Source organism: Eleutherodactylus coqui, chromosome 1, assembly GCF_035609145.1.
Source record: "Eleutherodactylus coqui strain aEleCoq1 chromosome 1, aEleCoq1.hap1, whole genome shotgun sequence".
Taxonomy (NCBI): Eukaryota; Metazoa; Chordata; class Amphibia; order Anura; family Eleutherodactylidae; genus Eleutherodactylus; species Eleutherodactylus coqui.
Window position 1 is genome coordinate 342339557 of NC_089837.1, and position 14663 is coordinate 342354219.

The 14663-nt window shown below is 43.9% G+C and overlaps 1 protein-coding gene across 1 annotated transcript in view; it reads right to left on the minus strand.

The window, feature by feature from the left end:
- Nucleotides 1-14663, minus strand: part of LOC136576614 (beta-glucuronidase-like) — a 30742-nt gene that overhangs the window by 9655 nt on the left and 6424 nt on the right. Inside the window, exons 5-11 of the mRNA XM_066576073.1 lie at nt 12682-12869; nt 10955-11107; nt 10462-10640; nt 8956-9102; nt 5804-5888; nt 4000-4176; nt 2470-2605 (exon numbers count right to left, since the gene is read on the minus strand). Coding sequence (XP_066432170.1) covers nt 2470-2605; nt 4000-4176; nt 5804-5888; nt 8956-9102; nt 10462-10640; nt 10955-11107; nt 12682-12869 — 1065 coding nt within the window. The remainder of the gene's footprint in view (nt 1-2469; nt 2606-3999; nt 4177-5803; nt 5889-8955; nt 9103-10461; nt 10641-10954; nt 11108-12681; nt 12870-14663) is intronic.

Below are 14663 nucleotides of genomic sequence, written 5' to 3' on the forward strand. Positions count from 1 at the left end.
CCTGTTGTTGGTTCTAGTATAGATAGTGGGTGAGTGATGGACACAGTGCTCAAGAGATCGGGACAGGGAAAAGCCATGTAATGTTTGGAGATTTCTTTGTGGAGGTTTTCGATTTTTACTTTGAAGAGGGCGGCTAGCTCTCCAGCACCAAGATCCTTCAGGTGGCCTGTTCTTTGGGGCTGAAGAGGGAGTGGACGGTGTCAAAGAGTCGTTTGGGGTTGTGGGATAGTGAGGAGACAAGGGAGGTGAAATAAACTTGTTTGGCATGGTGGAGGGCGAGGTTTTAGGGTTTGAACATAAATTTGAAGTGGGTGAAGTCTGTGGGTTGATTGGATTTGCGCCACAGACGTTTAGAATACTTAGAGCATTGCCGGATGAAGTGCATTTGAGGGGTGAACCAAGGTTGTCGTGGTCTGCAGTGGACAGCTTGGGTTACCCGGGAGGTGGGTGCCGCTACTTCCAGGGCGTGTCTGAGGGTGGTGGAGTAGTGTTTGACAACCAGGTTGGGGCATGAGAGGAGAGAGATGGGTGACAGGAAAACTGCTGGGTGTAGACGGTCTGGAGTTTCCTAGAGGTGCGATAGGTGAGAGGGTCTAGGGAGATGCTAGGGTGTCTAATAGAGAAGAGAAAGTTGTGGTCAGAGAGTGGGAGGGGGACGTTAGTGAAGTGGGAGGCAGCACAGAGGCGGAGAAATATTAGGTTAAGAGTGTTGCCATCTCTGTTAGTTCTGATAGGCTGAGGGAGGAGTTGAGCATTAAAAGCTGGGGACAGATGGGGATTTAAGGTCATTAGTAGGGATGTTGAAGTCACAGAGGATAAGAGTTGGGAGTTTGCATGATAGAAAATGGGAGAGACAGGTGGCAAAATGGTCCAGGAACAGGTAGATGACTGCGACACACAGGGACAGTGGATGGAAGAGTCATAGTGTATAGACTTCAAAAGATGAGAAGGTGAGGGAAGGAGCTGAGGAGATGACCTGGTGGGTGTAATTTGGAGAGAGGAGGACTGCTGCGCTAGTTGTCCGGTCTGGGGGTGGGAGAACTGCAGGCCGTCAAAGGACAATGCAGCGTGGGAGGGGAGCAGGTTCAGACGCTTGGTAATAAAGAGGTCGTGGATGGTTGGAAGTTTGTTGTATGGGGATTGGGAGCTCCAAAGGGCGCATTTGAAGGAAACAGGGGGTGGGTGGTGCGCGTGGGCCAATGGTTGGGTTTGGGGGAGGTTTTAGTGTGATTAGGGGGGAGTTTCTGGCAGAAAGCAGTCCAGGGTGGGCTAGGGTACTCCTGGTGGAGTCAAGATTGACAAGGAATGACACCCTCTGAACCTGATTAGCTGCACAGAAGGCTGTCGAAGAGGTTATGGGAAAATATTTCCATCGGCCTGTGGTGCAAATGCACTGCCTGCCCAGAGGGGCACAAGGCGCTATCTGGCAGACTGTACTAGCACTGCAGCAAAAGAGTGGAGAAGCGATGTGTCCAGTGGCGCTTCAAAAGAAGTACCCCCACCCGATGTCACTTTGACATAGAGGTGGCTGCAGGGAGGCGACACGATCGGGGGAAAAGAGAGTGCTATGGGTCGCCTGCAGAGTGGAGGAGCACACACCGGTTGCATTCCACCCCCACCTGATGCGCCTTTCTCAGCGTCGGACCAGAAACTCATGACTGCAGCTTTCACCGATGGAGTGGCCGCAAAGAATGTCACAGTCCCTGCGGCGGAGTGCAACCACTGAGGCCGGCAGCAGTGAGTGGGGGAGTGGCCGACACCGAGCTGAGTGCAGGCAGCGGACCAGCAGCAGTGAGGACGGCACCTGTGAGCGGGCGACCTTAGGGTGAGGGTAACTTTTATTTTTAGCCTTACATTATTGCATGTTAATGCTGGCATGTTACACCACTAACATGGCAGCCTTTACAGCTCATAATGTAAGGCTAAGCAGACATTTTAGCATCAGCGTTAAGCTGCAGAGAAATGAGAACTGTAGGCACACTGTGCTACCAGGATCTGCCATCCTTGGCCTTATCGGGAGCTAGGGGTGTGAGAGGAGCGGTCACCCTGTCAAACCCCTAGCTTCCGGTGGCGTCAAGATGAGATGGAGGTGGGGGAAAATGCTATTGGGGTAGGTGATCAGGAAAAATCCTTATGGTAACAAATGGATCAATAAATGATTCATCAGCAATTAATTACATTCTAACAGAAAAACATAATGAAATAAATAACAGTAGTGCTCCAGCAGAGATGGAGATTGTGTAAATGGATGGATGCAGGCTCTCAGACACCTTGTGTCCACATAAGACAAATTTGCAGCAAACACATTAAGTGAAGAAGAGACTGAAGCTTCATTCATCCAAGGAGCAGGAGGGAACATTATGCATATGATCTGGTGATTTTTGCTTTATCGTGAGGACATCTGGCCAGTCTGAAGGCTCACACCCATCCACTTACACGGTGCTGCTTTATTGCTGTGGACACACTTACTCTGTGCTGTCATGAAGTCTGCAAAGTTCCAAATAAGTTCTCCAATGACATATTTCTTCCTCTTTTCATCCAATACGGAGTGATAGTGTTTTAGTACTATTGCTTGATATTCCTCTGTGAACATTAGGGGAGGATCCTGAAATCCAAAGACAATGTAGTCACATATAAAACACTGCAAGTAAAGCCCAAGGCATCCAGTCAGATGCAGACTTCGCACTTCAAAGTGGCTGCTGGATAAAACTTTAGCGTTTTTAAAATGTATAGTTATACACAGTTACAGAATTTATTATTGGGCAGGAATAGACCAGGCATTCAAGTAGTTTGGAGATGAAGGGGAGGATGGCGATGGGTCGGTAGTTGGCAGTGTCTGTTGGGTCAAAAGTCGGTTTCTTTATATATTTGTTTTATTAAATGTGCTACATAAGTGGACACACAGGGTACATATGGTGTACAAGTTTATTTTATTTACAAAGAGAGAACTCTGGCACCATACAGTGTCTTGCTGTATTATCAGTGTCATCCTGATCTAACAGAGCATTAAAAGACTTTTTCCAGGCCGAGCCGGCTGTCACTGCTGGGCTACACCAGCATCTGAATGGAAGCCGCTGCTCTAACCCCTGTGTAGTGGTCGGTGCTTGTAATTGCATGCTGGTGTATTATTGAAATCATTGGGAGCCATGCTTGTAATTACGAGCACCATTACACAGGGGTCAGAGCAGCGGCTTACACTCAGATCCCGGTGTAGCCCGGCACTGCCTAAAAATCCCCTCTAACCTATCTGAAGGTCCACTATAAGTCATCACTGATGCTACTATTACCCGGCTCGTTATGAGCCGGATGACAAATGCTGTTTACCGAGATGAGTGCTTGTTAATTACTTTACACAGGCCGATGCATCTATATGGGGGACAAATGATCATTATTGCAGGGAGATGAGCTGACTACAGCGATGATATTTTTTCAGCAGCACAGAAGATCCGATTAGGCAACTAATGAGGAAACGCTCGTCTGTTGGCCGATCGCTGCACTGTTCTGCTAAACAATCATTCTCAATCACTGGCCTGTGAAAAAAAGAGCTTTATGGCTTTCTTCACCCACACTTTTTGATGGTGTACGATAGAAATAAAGGACTAAAAAAAAAAAAAAATCTGAACAAAAACAAAAGACACAACTTTGCGGCGAGTTTCATATTTTCCTACTAACCTGCAGATAACAACTGACCACAGTATTTTTTTGCTGCAAGAAATCCCCAGAAAAACACCACTAAAGATGTGGTTTTTGTTTGAAAAACACTGACATCAGCCGTAAAAAAGGTTTTATTCCAGAATTTATAGCACATGGCTTACTTTTAACCCCTTCCCAACATGTGCCGTATATGTAAGGTGCATGTTAAGTGTCACTGTATGGAGCGGGCCAGGGAGCCAAGACCATTCTACCCATTGGGGGGGGGGGGGGGGGCGGCCTTGACAGCCGACAATGCAGAGAAATATCAACAATTATATAGCATAAAAACATCCACAATCTACTTACATTATGGAAACCTGGGATAGTATCTGCCCCATATTCACTTTGTATGATTGGTTTCTGGTATTTGTCATACCAGCCATCAAACTGGTTATTTAGCTGGAGCTGAATTACTTCCAGGTGGCCGGGGTCATGGTACCAGGAGAAGTAGCTGTTAATACAGATCACATCCACATATGGGGCCTGGGAATATAGAGAAATACACAACACACACATGTCATTTGAGCTGTGGTCAGCCAGCAGGTAGCTGTGGTAAGCATCACATTCAGGTATTCTTGTAGCATCTCCGCATAAGGATGAAATGTAATCATATGAAACACAATTTTTAGAAAAGTAAAAAAACAATCTGGATAAAAAGTCCCTGTGTCTTATAGCCAATAATCAAAAGGGGCAGGTAGCACCAGACCTCCCTGATTGCTGCCTTAAAGGGGTTCCGTCATTTAAAAAAAAAAAACCTGTAGTTATCCATTCCTCCCCTGGCAGTCTTATCATCAGATCTTCATCTCATCGATCTTCTCCTGGCTCCTGCAGTCCCCCAGGTCACCTCACCTCCAGCCGGCCGGATCCTCTTCTTCCTGTGACAAAGCAGGCAGCCAAGGATTTGGCATTCCCTGCTAGGCAGTGGGCGCTACGTGATTAGTGACTGCGTACATTGCCCTGCAGGAAGGAGAATGGTGGCAATGTATGCTTCGTCACAGGAAGAAGAGAATCCGGCCGGCTAGAGGTGAGGTGACCCGGGGGACTGCAGGAGCCAGGGGAAGATCGGTGAGGATAAAATCTGGTAAGAAGACTGACGGGGAAGGAATAGGCAAGTAACAGAACACCTTTAATGATTAGGCAGAGCTGAGGACAGCACTTTTCTAGACTAAGCGGTCCCTCCTCACATATTACACAATATGGTTCAGTCCGGGTTTCATCATGGATTTCGTCCCCATGCAGCCTGCTGCACAGAAAACCTGGAACTGAAGCAGCGCTGGACAGTAAAACAGAACGTGAAAAGAGCCTAAAGGTTGTGCACTGTTGTAGATGTCCTGATACCGTCTTATGCTACAACCTGGTTATTCTCTCTAATTTAACACCATTGATTTCTTCTACATGGCTGACTAGCTCTTGTTTGGTGTCCTTCCCCCCCCCCCCCCCCCCTCCCCCCTCCCCCTCCCCCTCCAAAAATCCACATAAAGATGATGCTCAGGAAATGTTTCATTTGTTGGTCTTTCCAGCTTATTTTATGTTGCATCCTGAGCATCAGCTTATTTTATGGTTAATTCTGGATGTTAACCCCCTTCCCTCCCTAATCACTTTTTCCTATTTCCGGCTATCTAAACCTCTGTGCATCCTCTACTCAAAAAAACGTGTATTAAAATATGTTTTACAGCTGGACTGACGATGTGCAATCATACTGGGAGATCACATGTGTTTGTATGACTGGAATGATTAGAACTGATTTTCTAGTTCGGTCATTAGTAGATAGATTTTAGGCATTTACTACCCACAATGGACAAAAAACAATATACTTTAATGGTATCCATCAAGTGACTGAAGCCGGAGTAAGAATACCTTTTCAGTATGTTAGAAAATTAAAGAAATGTGGACATGTGTAATCCATCTGCCAGCACTATAGACATGAACATGCTTTTCCCACAGGCAGTGTTAATAGGAGTGACCAAATGAGCAAAGTCTTTTTAGAAGACTGCTAAGCACAGACTACCCACAGTTGGAAATTCAACTTAGTTGTTAGAATTCACTTTTTTTTTTCTAATTTCCTCAGTACTGTGTAATGTCATGGGGTAAATGTGAAGAAACAACTTACCCCTTGGTCTCGCTCATAGTTGGCATTGCTGACATAAGTTACGGGCCTAGTGCTGTCCAGTTGTTTAGTGTGAGCGATGACCGTCCTGGAGGAAGAAAACCTAGTTAGCAAACAACGTGGCGATATCGGCTCAGTGTACGGTATGTTCACGTGTTGCACATGGGCTGAGGATTTTCCACCTGAATTTGTGGGCAGAAAATCCGCAGCACATCACAGACGCAGCAAAGTGAATGAGACTTTGATAAATCCCAGCCAGCCGCTGTGAAACATATCTGCACAGAAGCTGATGGTCAGTGCAGCTCTTATGTCTGCTGCGTGTCCATTCTTTCTGCAGAGTTTCATTGTCGATTTGACCCCTTTGGCAATGGATAGGGTAAACTCCTCAGTAAACCAGTAAGCCAAGCATGCCAACTTTGCCACAGATTTGCTACAAAACTGGTAATATATTTTTGCACCACATGTGGAAATACCTTTAAAATGATTTGTAATCCCAATGAACTTTTTGCATGGCTATTAGTGAAGTGATTACAGTTACAGCAAATGTCTCACGATTAGTCAGGAAAACTAAAAGTCAGCTCAGGAGGAGAACTGGGTGACATCCATCGCAAAAAGGGAAACCCCAACTACTTGACATATGTGACCTGAACATAACGGTGATGCTAATGTTTATAGCTTCAGTCATGGCGATTATCTAGGGAAGGCAACTGGGATAAAAAAACATGTGAAAAGCTTTAATAAAACATCACCTTCTGGTTGTTTTATTTAACCCCTTAGTGACAGAGCTTTTTTGCCTTTTTCCATTTTCGTTTTTTCCTCCGCACTTTAAATAATCGTAACTCCTTTATTTATCCATCGACGTCGCTGTAGGAGGGCTTGTTTTTTTGCGGGATGAGTTGTATTTTTGAATAGTACTATTTATTGTACCATGTAATGTACTGAAAAACTTTAAAAAAATTCCAAGTGGAGAGAAATTGAAAAAAATGGCATTCCGCCATCTTTCGGTGTGTTTTGTTTCTATGGCGCACAAACTGCAACATAAGTGACATGATAATTTAATTCTATGGGTCAATACGATTACTATGATACCAAACTTGTATCGTTTTCTTTTTGCTGTACCACTTGTGTATTTTTTATTTTTTTTAATGATTTCCTGTCTCTATTTTCTGCGCACAATAACTTTTTATTTTTTGGCGACATAGTTGTGTGAGGGCTCATTTAGTGCAGTATGTCCTGACGTTTCTGTTGGTACCATTTTTGTATACAAACGACTTTTTGATCGCTTTTTATTACATTTTTTCCTTGGAGACAGGGTGATCAAAAAAGGCATTTCTGGCGTTCTTTATTTATTTTTTTCGGATCACGTTCACCGTGCGGGGTAAATAATTTATTCCTTTGCTAGATCGGAGTTTTACGGACGCAGCGATCCCAAATACATATTTTTGCTCTATTATTTAGATTGTTTTATTGCAAAAGGTTTTTTTTTTTTTACTTTATTACTTATTTTTCCTTAATAATTAGTAAAACTTTATTGGGTTTTGTTTACACTTTCTTTCAGTCCCAAGGGGGGACCACAACCACTGATGCTCTGATCGCTCCTGCAGTATGACGTAATGCTATAGTGTTACGTCACACTGCTTTTTGACAGGCAGTCTATCAAGCCAACCCACGGGGCAGTCTGCCAAGGCAGCCCTAGGGCCTTTCAGAAGGCCCCCAGCTGCCATGACACCTGCACGGCTCCCCCGATCTCACAGCGTACGGGACCCCCGAACATTGTTCGAAGGATTAAATGCCGCTGTCAGAATTGACAGCGGCATTTAAAGGGTTAATAGCTGCGATCAGCCGAGCAGCCGATTGCAGCTATTGCCCGCGGGTGTCAGCTGTAATAAATAGCTGACGCCCACGCTGTATGGAGGGGGATAGTAGCGCCATCTCCCTCCATACAAGTCCCGCAATGGCAGGACGTAAAAACGCTATTGGGCCGTCACTAAGGGGTTAATTTGATAGTATGTTTGCTATATGAGGAGCACGGCTAGTGGAATAAGGCAAGATTTGTCCATGGCAAAAATTATCAATAGGATTCTTCTTCTCCTGCTTAGCATATGCTGGTAACGTGCGATATATCAGAAATGTGATGCTTGCCTGCATGCAGATAATTGAATGATGAGCCATTCAGTGTAAACAGCAGTTCTGCACTTTCGAACGACCATCTGCTTAGGCTGGGGTTCACACGGGATGTATTCCCGGCGGAAATCTCATGGTTTTGCAGCAGCGAAAAACTGCGCTATTTTCGCCGCAAAAGCGCAGCTTCAAAATCCATGGAACTCCCATAGATGATGAGCGCGGCCGCAGCAGAAAAAAAAAAATGACATGATGCGTCCCGGGAATGCGCCGGCTTCTGATGGATTTGCCACGACGGATTCACACCCCGTGTGGACGAGGTTTTTGACAAATCTTGTCCACATGGCTGGGTTAACCTTGGATTAGCGGCCGCAGGCGGATTTGCCGCAGGAAATTTCCACCCCATGTGAACCCAGCCTCACAGTGAATGGAGGCGGAAGGTGCAGAATGCTCACAACCTGATCCAGCAGCGCTGTGACCGATGCCAGCGAAACGCGCTCCTGTGTAACAGCACAGGAGTGAGCATCACTGGGACGAGGCGTCGAGCATTGTTTGTCCGACACTCGTCCCGTATAAAAGGACATTAAGTTTGTCCTGGGACATCACTGGCATAACAGGAGTGCTACAGTGGAGAGTGATCACGGAGCAGGGGCCAACTTCTCAGGACAAGCGCCCGCAGTTAGGTAGGGGATAAACAGGGCGATAGCAGGGAGAGACCGATACTATCAGTTCTACAAATAATTACCCTTCTACAAATAGTATGTTTTTCTGGAACATGCTCTGTTATTGTTTGCAGCATAATGTGATTGTTCTCAGTAAGAGAAACGACGTAGTCTTGTAGATATGATACCTTTTAGATATGATACCGTTTGCAGCATAGCATGTTATATATTCAGTGTTGTATTACATCAGGAGTTTTTAGTGCATATCTAATAAATATATTTCTGTTATGGGGGTTAATAATTGCAGTGAATAGTAGATTTGGTCACCTCTAAGGTGTATCCTTTAATTGGTAGTAACCATTACCCACTTACTTGAAATAATATCCGGCAGGTGGAAGCTGAGAGGCCGGTTCATTGGCAACTGACCACATGACCACTGAAGGTCGGTTTTTATCTCTTCGCACCAGTTCCTCCATGACGACTAAATGATGTTGCAGAGACTTGTTCCCAAAACTCTCTCTATCAGGAAAGACACACAAAAGGAAACCAAGAAGCCACTTACAGGAAAAGTCTATTCAAATGTATATAACAGATTCCGTTTCCCTGTTCCACCCGTATACGTTTATATTAATTGTATAAGGGCTCATTCACACCAACGTATTTGAATTGCGTATTACGAATGTATAATACACGGTGCATCACAGCAATTCAAATACATTGATTGCGTTCAATACACAACGCCGCTAAGCGACAGAGTGGAGAATTAGAAAGAAAACAACTAGTCTCACTGCATGACAGCGGGTGAGGAACGCCGTAATTCACAGGGCATAATCGCTGCCCTAGGCCGCGATAGAAGGCTCACCACCGTCTCAAACAGCGGTAAAACGCTGCATAATACACCCAGCGTTCTACACCGGCGGCCGTGTGAATATACTAGAAGATAAGTACATATATTCATAATATAAGACATGTTTGGGGCAAAAATAGATTGAGTGGGCAGTTTTATGCAAACAGATCTAGTGGACATGTGACATTATACAGGAGAGCTACTAACAACTTGTGGTCATTCTGCATGTAAAAGCTTTCTATGCACTCACACAATATCTGAATGTTAATGCTCTCAGTAAGAGAAATAAAATAATCTTATAGATTGGACACCTTTTAATGGCCAACAAGAAGAAATTATGTCATCAGTGCAAGTTTTCAGGGACAACAGGGCCTCGTCATCAGGCATGACATAAGTGGTCTGGAAAGCTTGCGCTGTTATCGTCTTTTACTTCTGTTACCCAGTAAGATGAGTCATATCTACAGGATTATTTTATCTCTATTACCGAGAGCATTAACATTTATTTTTACTGGCTAACACTGTACCAAACATTGTTCTTCTTTCACACTAATTCTGGAGCTACTACATATCATTATGTGCAATATTGCTTATGTGATGGTACCTTGGTGCAATAAATATGTGCACATTCCAGGTGGAAATAATACTTAATGCTTCCATGTGTCACATATATTAAGAACCAATCACTAATCTCAAAAAGTCTATTTATAAATATATTTCCAGTATCCAAATATGTAAAATGTAAATGTATAGTGTTGAAAATGAATCTAAAAGATCCCTTGATGGAACTAAGATGTTCAATATGATCACAACCTTGCAGGATGCACTCCAAGTTAACAGCGTCCAGTCAAGAAGCGCCACGTCATTGGCATCACAAGGCTGGAGTATGCCGAATTACTGAACTAGTACAAGAGACCTCTTCCAGCTCCGGCCCTCTCAATATCTGCATGACTAACAACGTGGAAGGAGGAAATCTCCAGAGACGGTCATGCAGACAAACAGCAGATAAAATACTTCCTAGACAGTTTCCTTACGGATGTCTTATGCCAACTCCTGGACATTCATCGATGACCACAATACCATATTTATCGCACAGGTCCATGATCTCTTCAGCATATGGATAATGGCTAGTACGGAATGAGTTTGCACCCAGCCACTTCAACAGGTTAAAATCCTTGATGATTGTAGACCAGTCCAGACCTTTTCCTCTGATCTGATAAAAGCAAGGATTGATATTAGTGAATATACAAACAGTCTCCATCTCAGGGTTTTTAGTACAATATATCTGTAGCTTTTACACACATAACATTACTAATTGTGATGAACATGAAATTCACATTGGCTTCAAGCACATTTTAGACAAACCCTTCACAGCCGGTATCCACTGTACAAAACTACCTGCATTTTCATGGAATTGAATTTTCCCTTGTAACTATTGTATTTTTTTTAAACCTTACGATGTTCATATATAACTATATATGAAAAAGCAAGGCCTACTGATGACAATCCCCGACTCCTCATACTTACATCATAGTCTTCGTGTTTGTTCACTCCATGGAAGTAGAAGGGTTTCCCATTGATGAGGAACTGTTGACCTGATACATGGACTGTTCTTATCCCAACGGGTAACATGTAAACATCCTCACTTATACCGCTGTCTGTATCCGCCCTAATCTTCACCTGAAAGACATCAACTACTTCTTTAAAATAAGCATTGATTATGTTGATCAGTGTACATAGAAAGAAATAGGACAACCTCTTACTAGAACACACTTGGGTGGAACAGCCACATACCTGAAAGGGATTTTCATGCACCTGAATTACTTTACCTATTAAAGGGGTTGTCTCGCGGCAGCAAGTGGGGTTATACACTTCTGTATGGCCATATTAATGCACTTTGTAATATACATCGTGCATTAAATATGTGCCATACAGAAGTTATTCACTTACCTGCTCCGTTGCTAGCGTCCTCGTCTCCATGGTGCCGTCTAAATTCGCTGTCTTCTGGCGTTTTTAGACGCGCTTGCGCAGTCCGGTCTTCTGCCTGGTAAATGGGGCCGCTCGTGCCGGAGAGCTGGTCCCGCGTCGTCATCGTAGCTCCGCCCCGTCATGTATGCCGATTCCAGTCAATCAGGAGGCTGGAATCGGCAATGGACCGCACAGAGCCCACGGTGCACCATGGGAGAAGACCCGCGGTGCATCGTGGGTGAAGATCCCGGCGGCCATCTTGGTGAAGGAAGAAGGAAGACGTCGCAGAGCGGGGATTCGGGTAAGTAATAAAAAAAATTTTTTTGGGGGGGGGTTGTCCTGCGCCGAACGGGGGGCCTATGGGAAAAAAAAAAAAAAACGTTTCGGCGCGAGACAGACCCTTAAGTATCTATTTAGTTCAGAGAGAGGAAACAGTCTACAGTGAACAGTTAGCTCGCTCGTATCACAATCTGGCGCTCTGTATATTACCAGGGTCTATGGTGGTTGGAACTGCCCTGCAGTTTACCAGATAATTCATTTTTGACTCCTTTTTCTGGGAGTTATGTCTTTGTACATTTTTTCTCTCACCTCTGTGATTTTAATTTAAAGGGTAGAAACAAATCTGTATTTGCCAAGAATATAAGAGCATTTAACCTTCAGGATGGAGCCTATCTTGGCATTTAGGGCAGGTAACTTCTGAGAACTTACTAAATTATTTGGGTGGAATAGAATAAAAAGAGCATTGCACTCTAAGCTTTTACTGTTCACCAGGTACCATACAAATAGGAGGTTATCTTTGTATATGGCTTGGTAGGATTCCAAATGTATATATAGAGTTTTTGCTGTTATACCTTTACAAAATAAAACCACTTTTATGGATTTACTTTTTTATATACGCGTTTCAAAAAAGTTTATCCTTCCGTCACCCCATTATGTCGTTGGGTGACGGAGAGAGAGCCTTCTTTCTGTCTAATTGCCTAGATGCTGTGGTTACTATTAACTGTGGAATCCAAAAGGGTTAAATAACCAAAAAAAAAAAAAAAGAGTTCTCTCTGATCCTGGCCATTGCTGCAGGATGTCAGCTGTTTATTACAACTGGCACCCGCTGCTGTCCCATCCACTGAATGTAACTGGGCATCCATTTGTGGGAATGCACTGGTTAAATTGATGTACAGCTACATCTATCTTGAGACATTCCCCTTCTCTTGGGTAGCACGGTCTATCCTTAAAGTGAATACAAGCAAGAAATTGCTGCATGTTAATACAACTGTTGTGCTCTGCCTTACCTCCAAGGAATAGAGATACCCAGGGCTTTCATTCATTAAATATGGCCACCAAAGATTTGCATTTGCCACTTTCAGCTGTCCTACAGCCCCCACAGCAGTGGCAACCTCGTGACCAGACTGACAACGCAAGGTAATCGCTACGGAGTAGTACTCTGAACCAACCACAGAGACTTCATAGAATACCAATCCTGTCAGAAAGGAGAGAAAACACCAAATTGTTGGCTAGAGGCTCTGTGAATGGAGGAAGTCTACACAAAAAATACAGTCTGAACGTCTGAAAAGGGAATCTCAAACCTGTAGAAATTATAAACTAGGAGGCCCTTCATGTGTAGGATTGTCCAGCCAAGGCTACAGAAGTAGCTAATAATTCCACTCCTCTCTAATGCTTGTGAAAACCAACACCTAGCAGGCTTACTAGCGGCTGGTCTGGGAGGCTGCAGAGCTGGGTTTCTCCCTGCGGGGAGGATACTCCACGTATTTGGACAATGAGGACTTCTGGCACTTCTTGTAGGTCTTTTCTCAGGCAATTATAATAGATTTTATTGGAGATTGTGAACCTGGGTAAATACAAAGTGTTTGGGTTCAGGGCTTGATCCTTCTGGGTCAGGTAACTGATAAATATATACATCTAGGTCAAAGAGTGCTTAAAAGATAACTGGCACTTAAAAATGCAGGCTGGAAGGTCAGAGGTCACATGTCAGGTTACAAAATAAAAAGCATTATTTGCCCAAAAAACCTGTTAAACAGAACATTAGAGGATCTCCATCCAGAGATGTTATTGTCTCAATTGTAATACTGAAATAATATTGCAACTATGGAAGCCCGGAAGGCCCAAATTGAAATGCAATTTGCAGATGCAGAATATTGAACCACTAGAGTTCCTCATTGCTCACTACACAAAGAGGTTTTCCAGCGAGAATACTAATGATGACCTATCCTCAGGATAGGTCATAAATAGTTGATCAGCTGGGGTCTTTCGCGAGGGACCCCAACCGATTAACTGATTGTGTCCCTGCTGGCAGCACCACAAATACACAGCAGTCGAGCAGAAGCAGCAGAAGTCTCTGCGCTGACCTCTGTGTAGTGGCCGGGGCCTGTAACTGCAGGTGCAGCTTGGGTTGATTTTAATGAGCCGTGCCTGCAGTTACAAGCGTTGGCCACTACACAGAGGTCGGCTCGGATGCTTCTGCTGCTTCTGCTCCAACTGCTGTGTATTTGTGGCGCCAACATCATGTGCCCGTTCAGCTGATCGGTTGGGGTCGAGTGACAGACCCCAGCCAATCAACTATTGATGACCTATCCTAAGGATATATCATCAATAGTATTCTCCCTGGAAACGCCCTTTAATGGCTTTTTGAACTATCTATGATCCGCTACTGTTCCACTTTAACCAGCGCATTGCTTTTTATTTTGTAACCCATGACACCTAACCTGCATTTTTTAGCACCCATTATGTTTTAAATACTTTTGGCCTACAAACCCAATTTTAAAAAAATTAGAATGCCATGTAAAATGTAAATAAAACGGAAAGAGAAAAAATAAAGGGATGCAATAATTTGGAGATCTCATATGACCATATTTTATTCACAATAGAAGACATATCAGAAGGGGGAATGAAACATTTTCTATTTCATTTAAAAAAATTAACTTAGAAATTGATGGCAGCAACACGACACAAAATGTGGGCGAGGGCCGTATGAGATGTCAAAATCATTGCATTCTTTTTTTCTTGACATTTTTATTCACATTTTACACAGGGTCCAAACTTTTTTTGGAATTGCGGTTGTATAAAGTTAAAATGTCTCCAGCCTACACGACGGGTCAGGGACTAGAACTACTAGCCGAAACTAAGCCAGGATAAGGCACAGGGGCGGCACAAAGCATCTGGTCTGGAAGGGGACAGTGACAGAGACAAGCCGCAACTAGCAGTGCCAAGAGTCAAGCTTTACAACAGAAGATACAATGTGTTAAGAGGAAAAAGC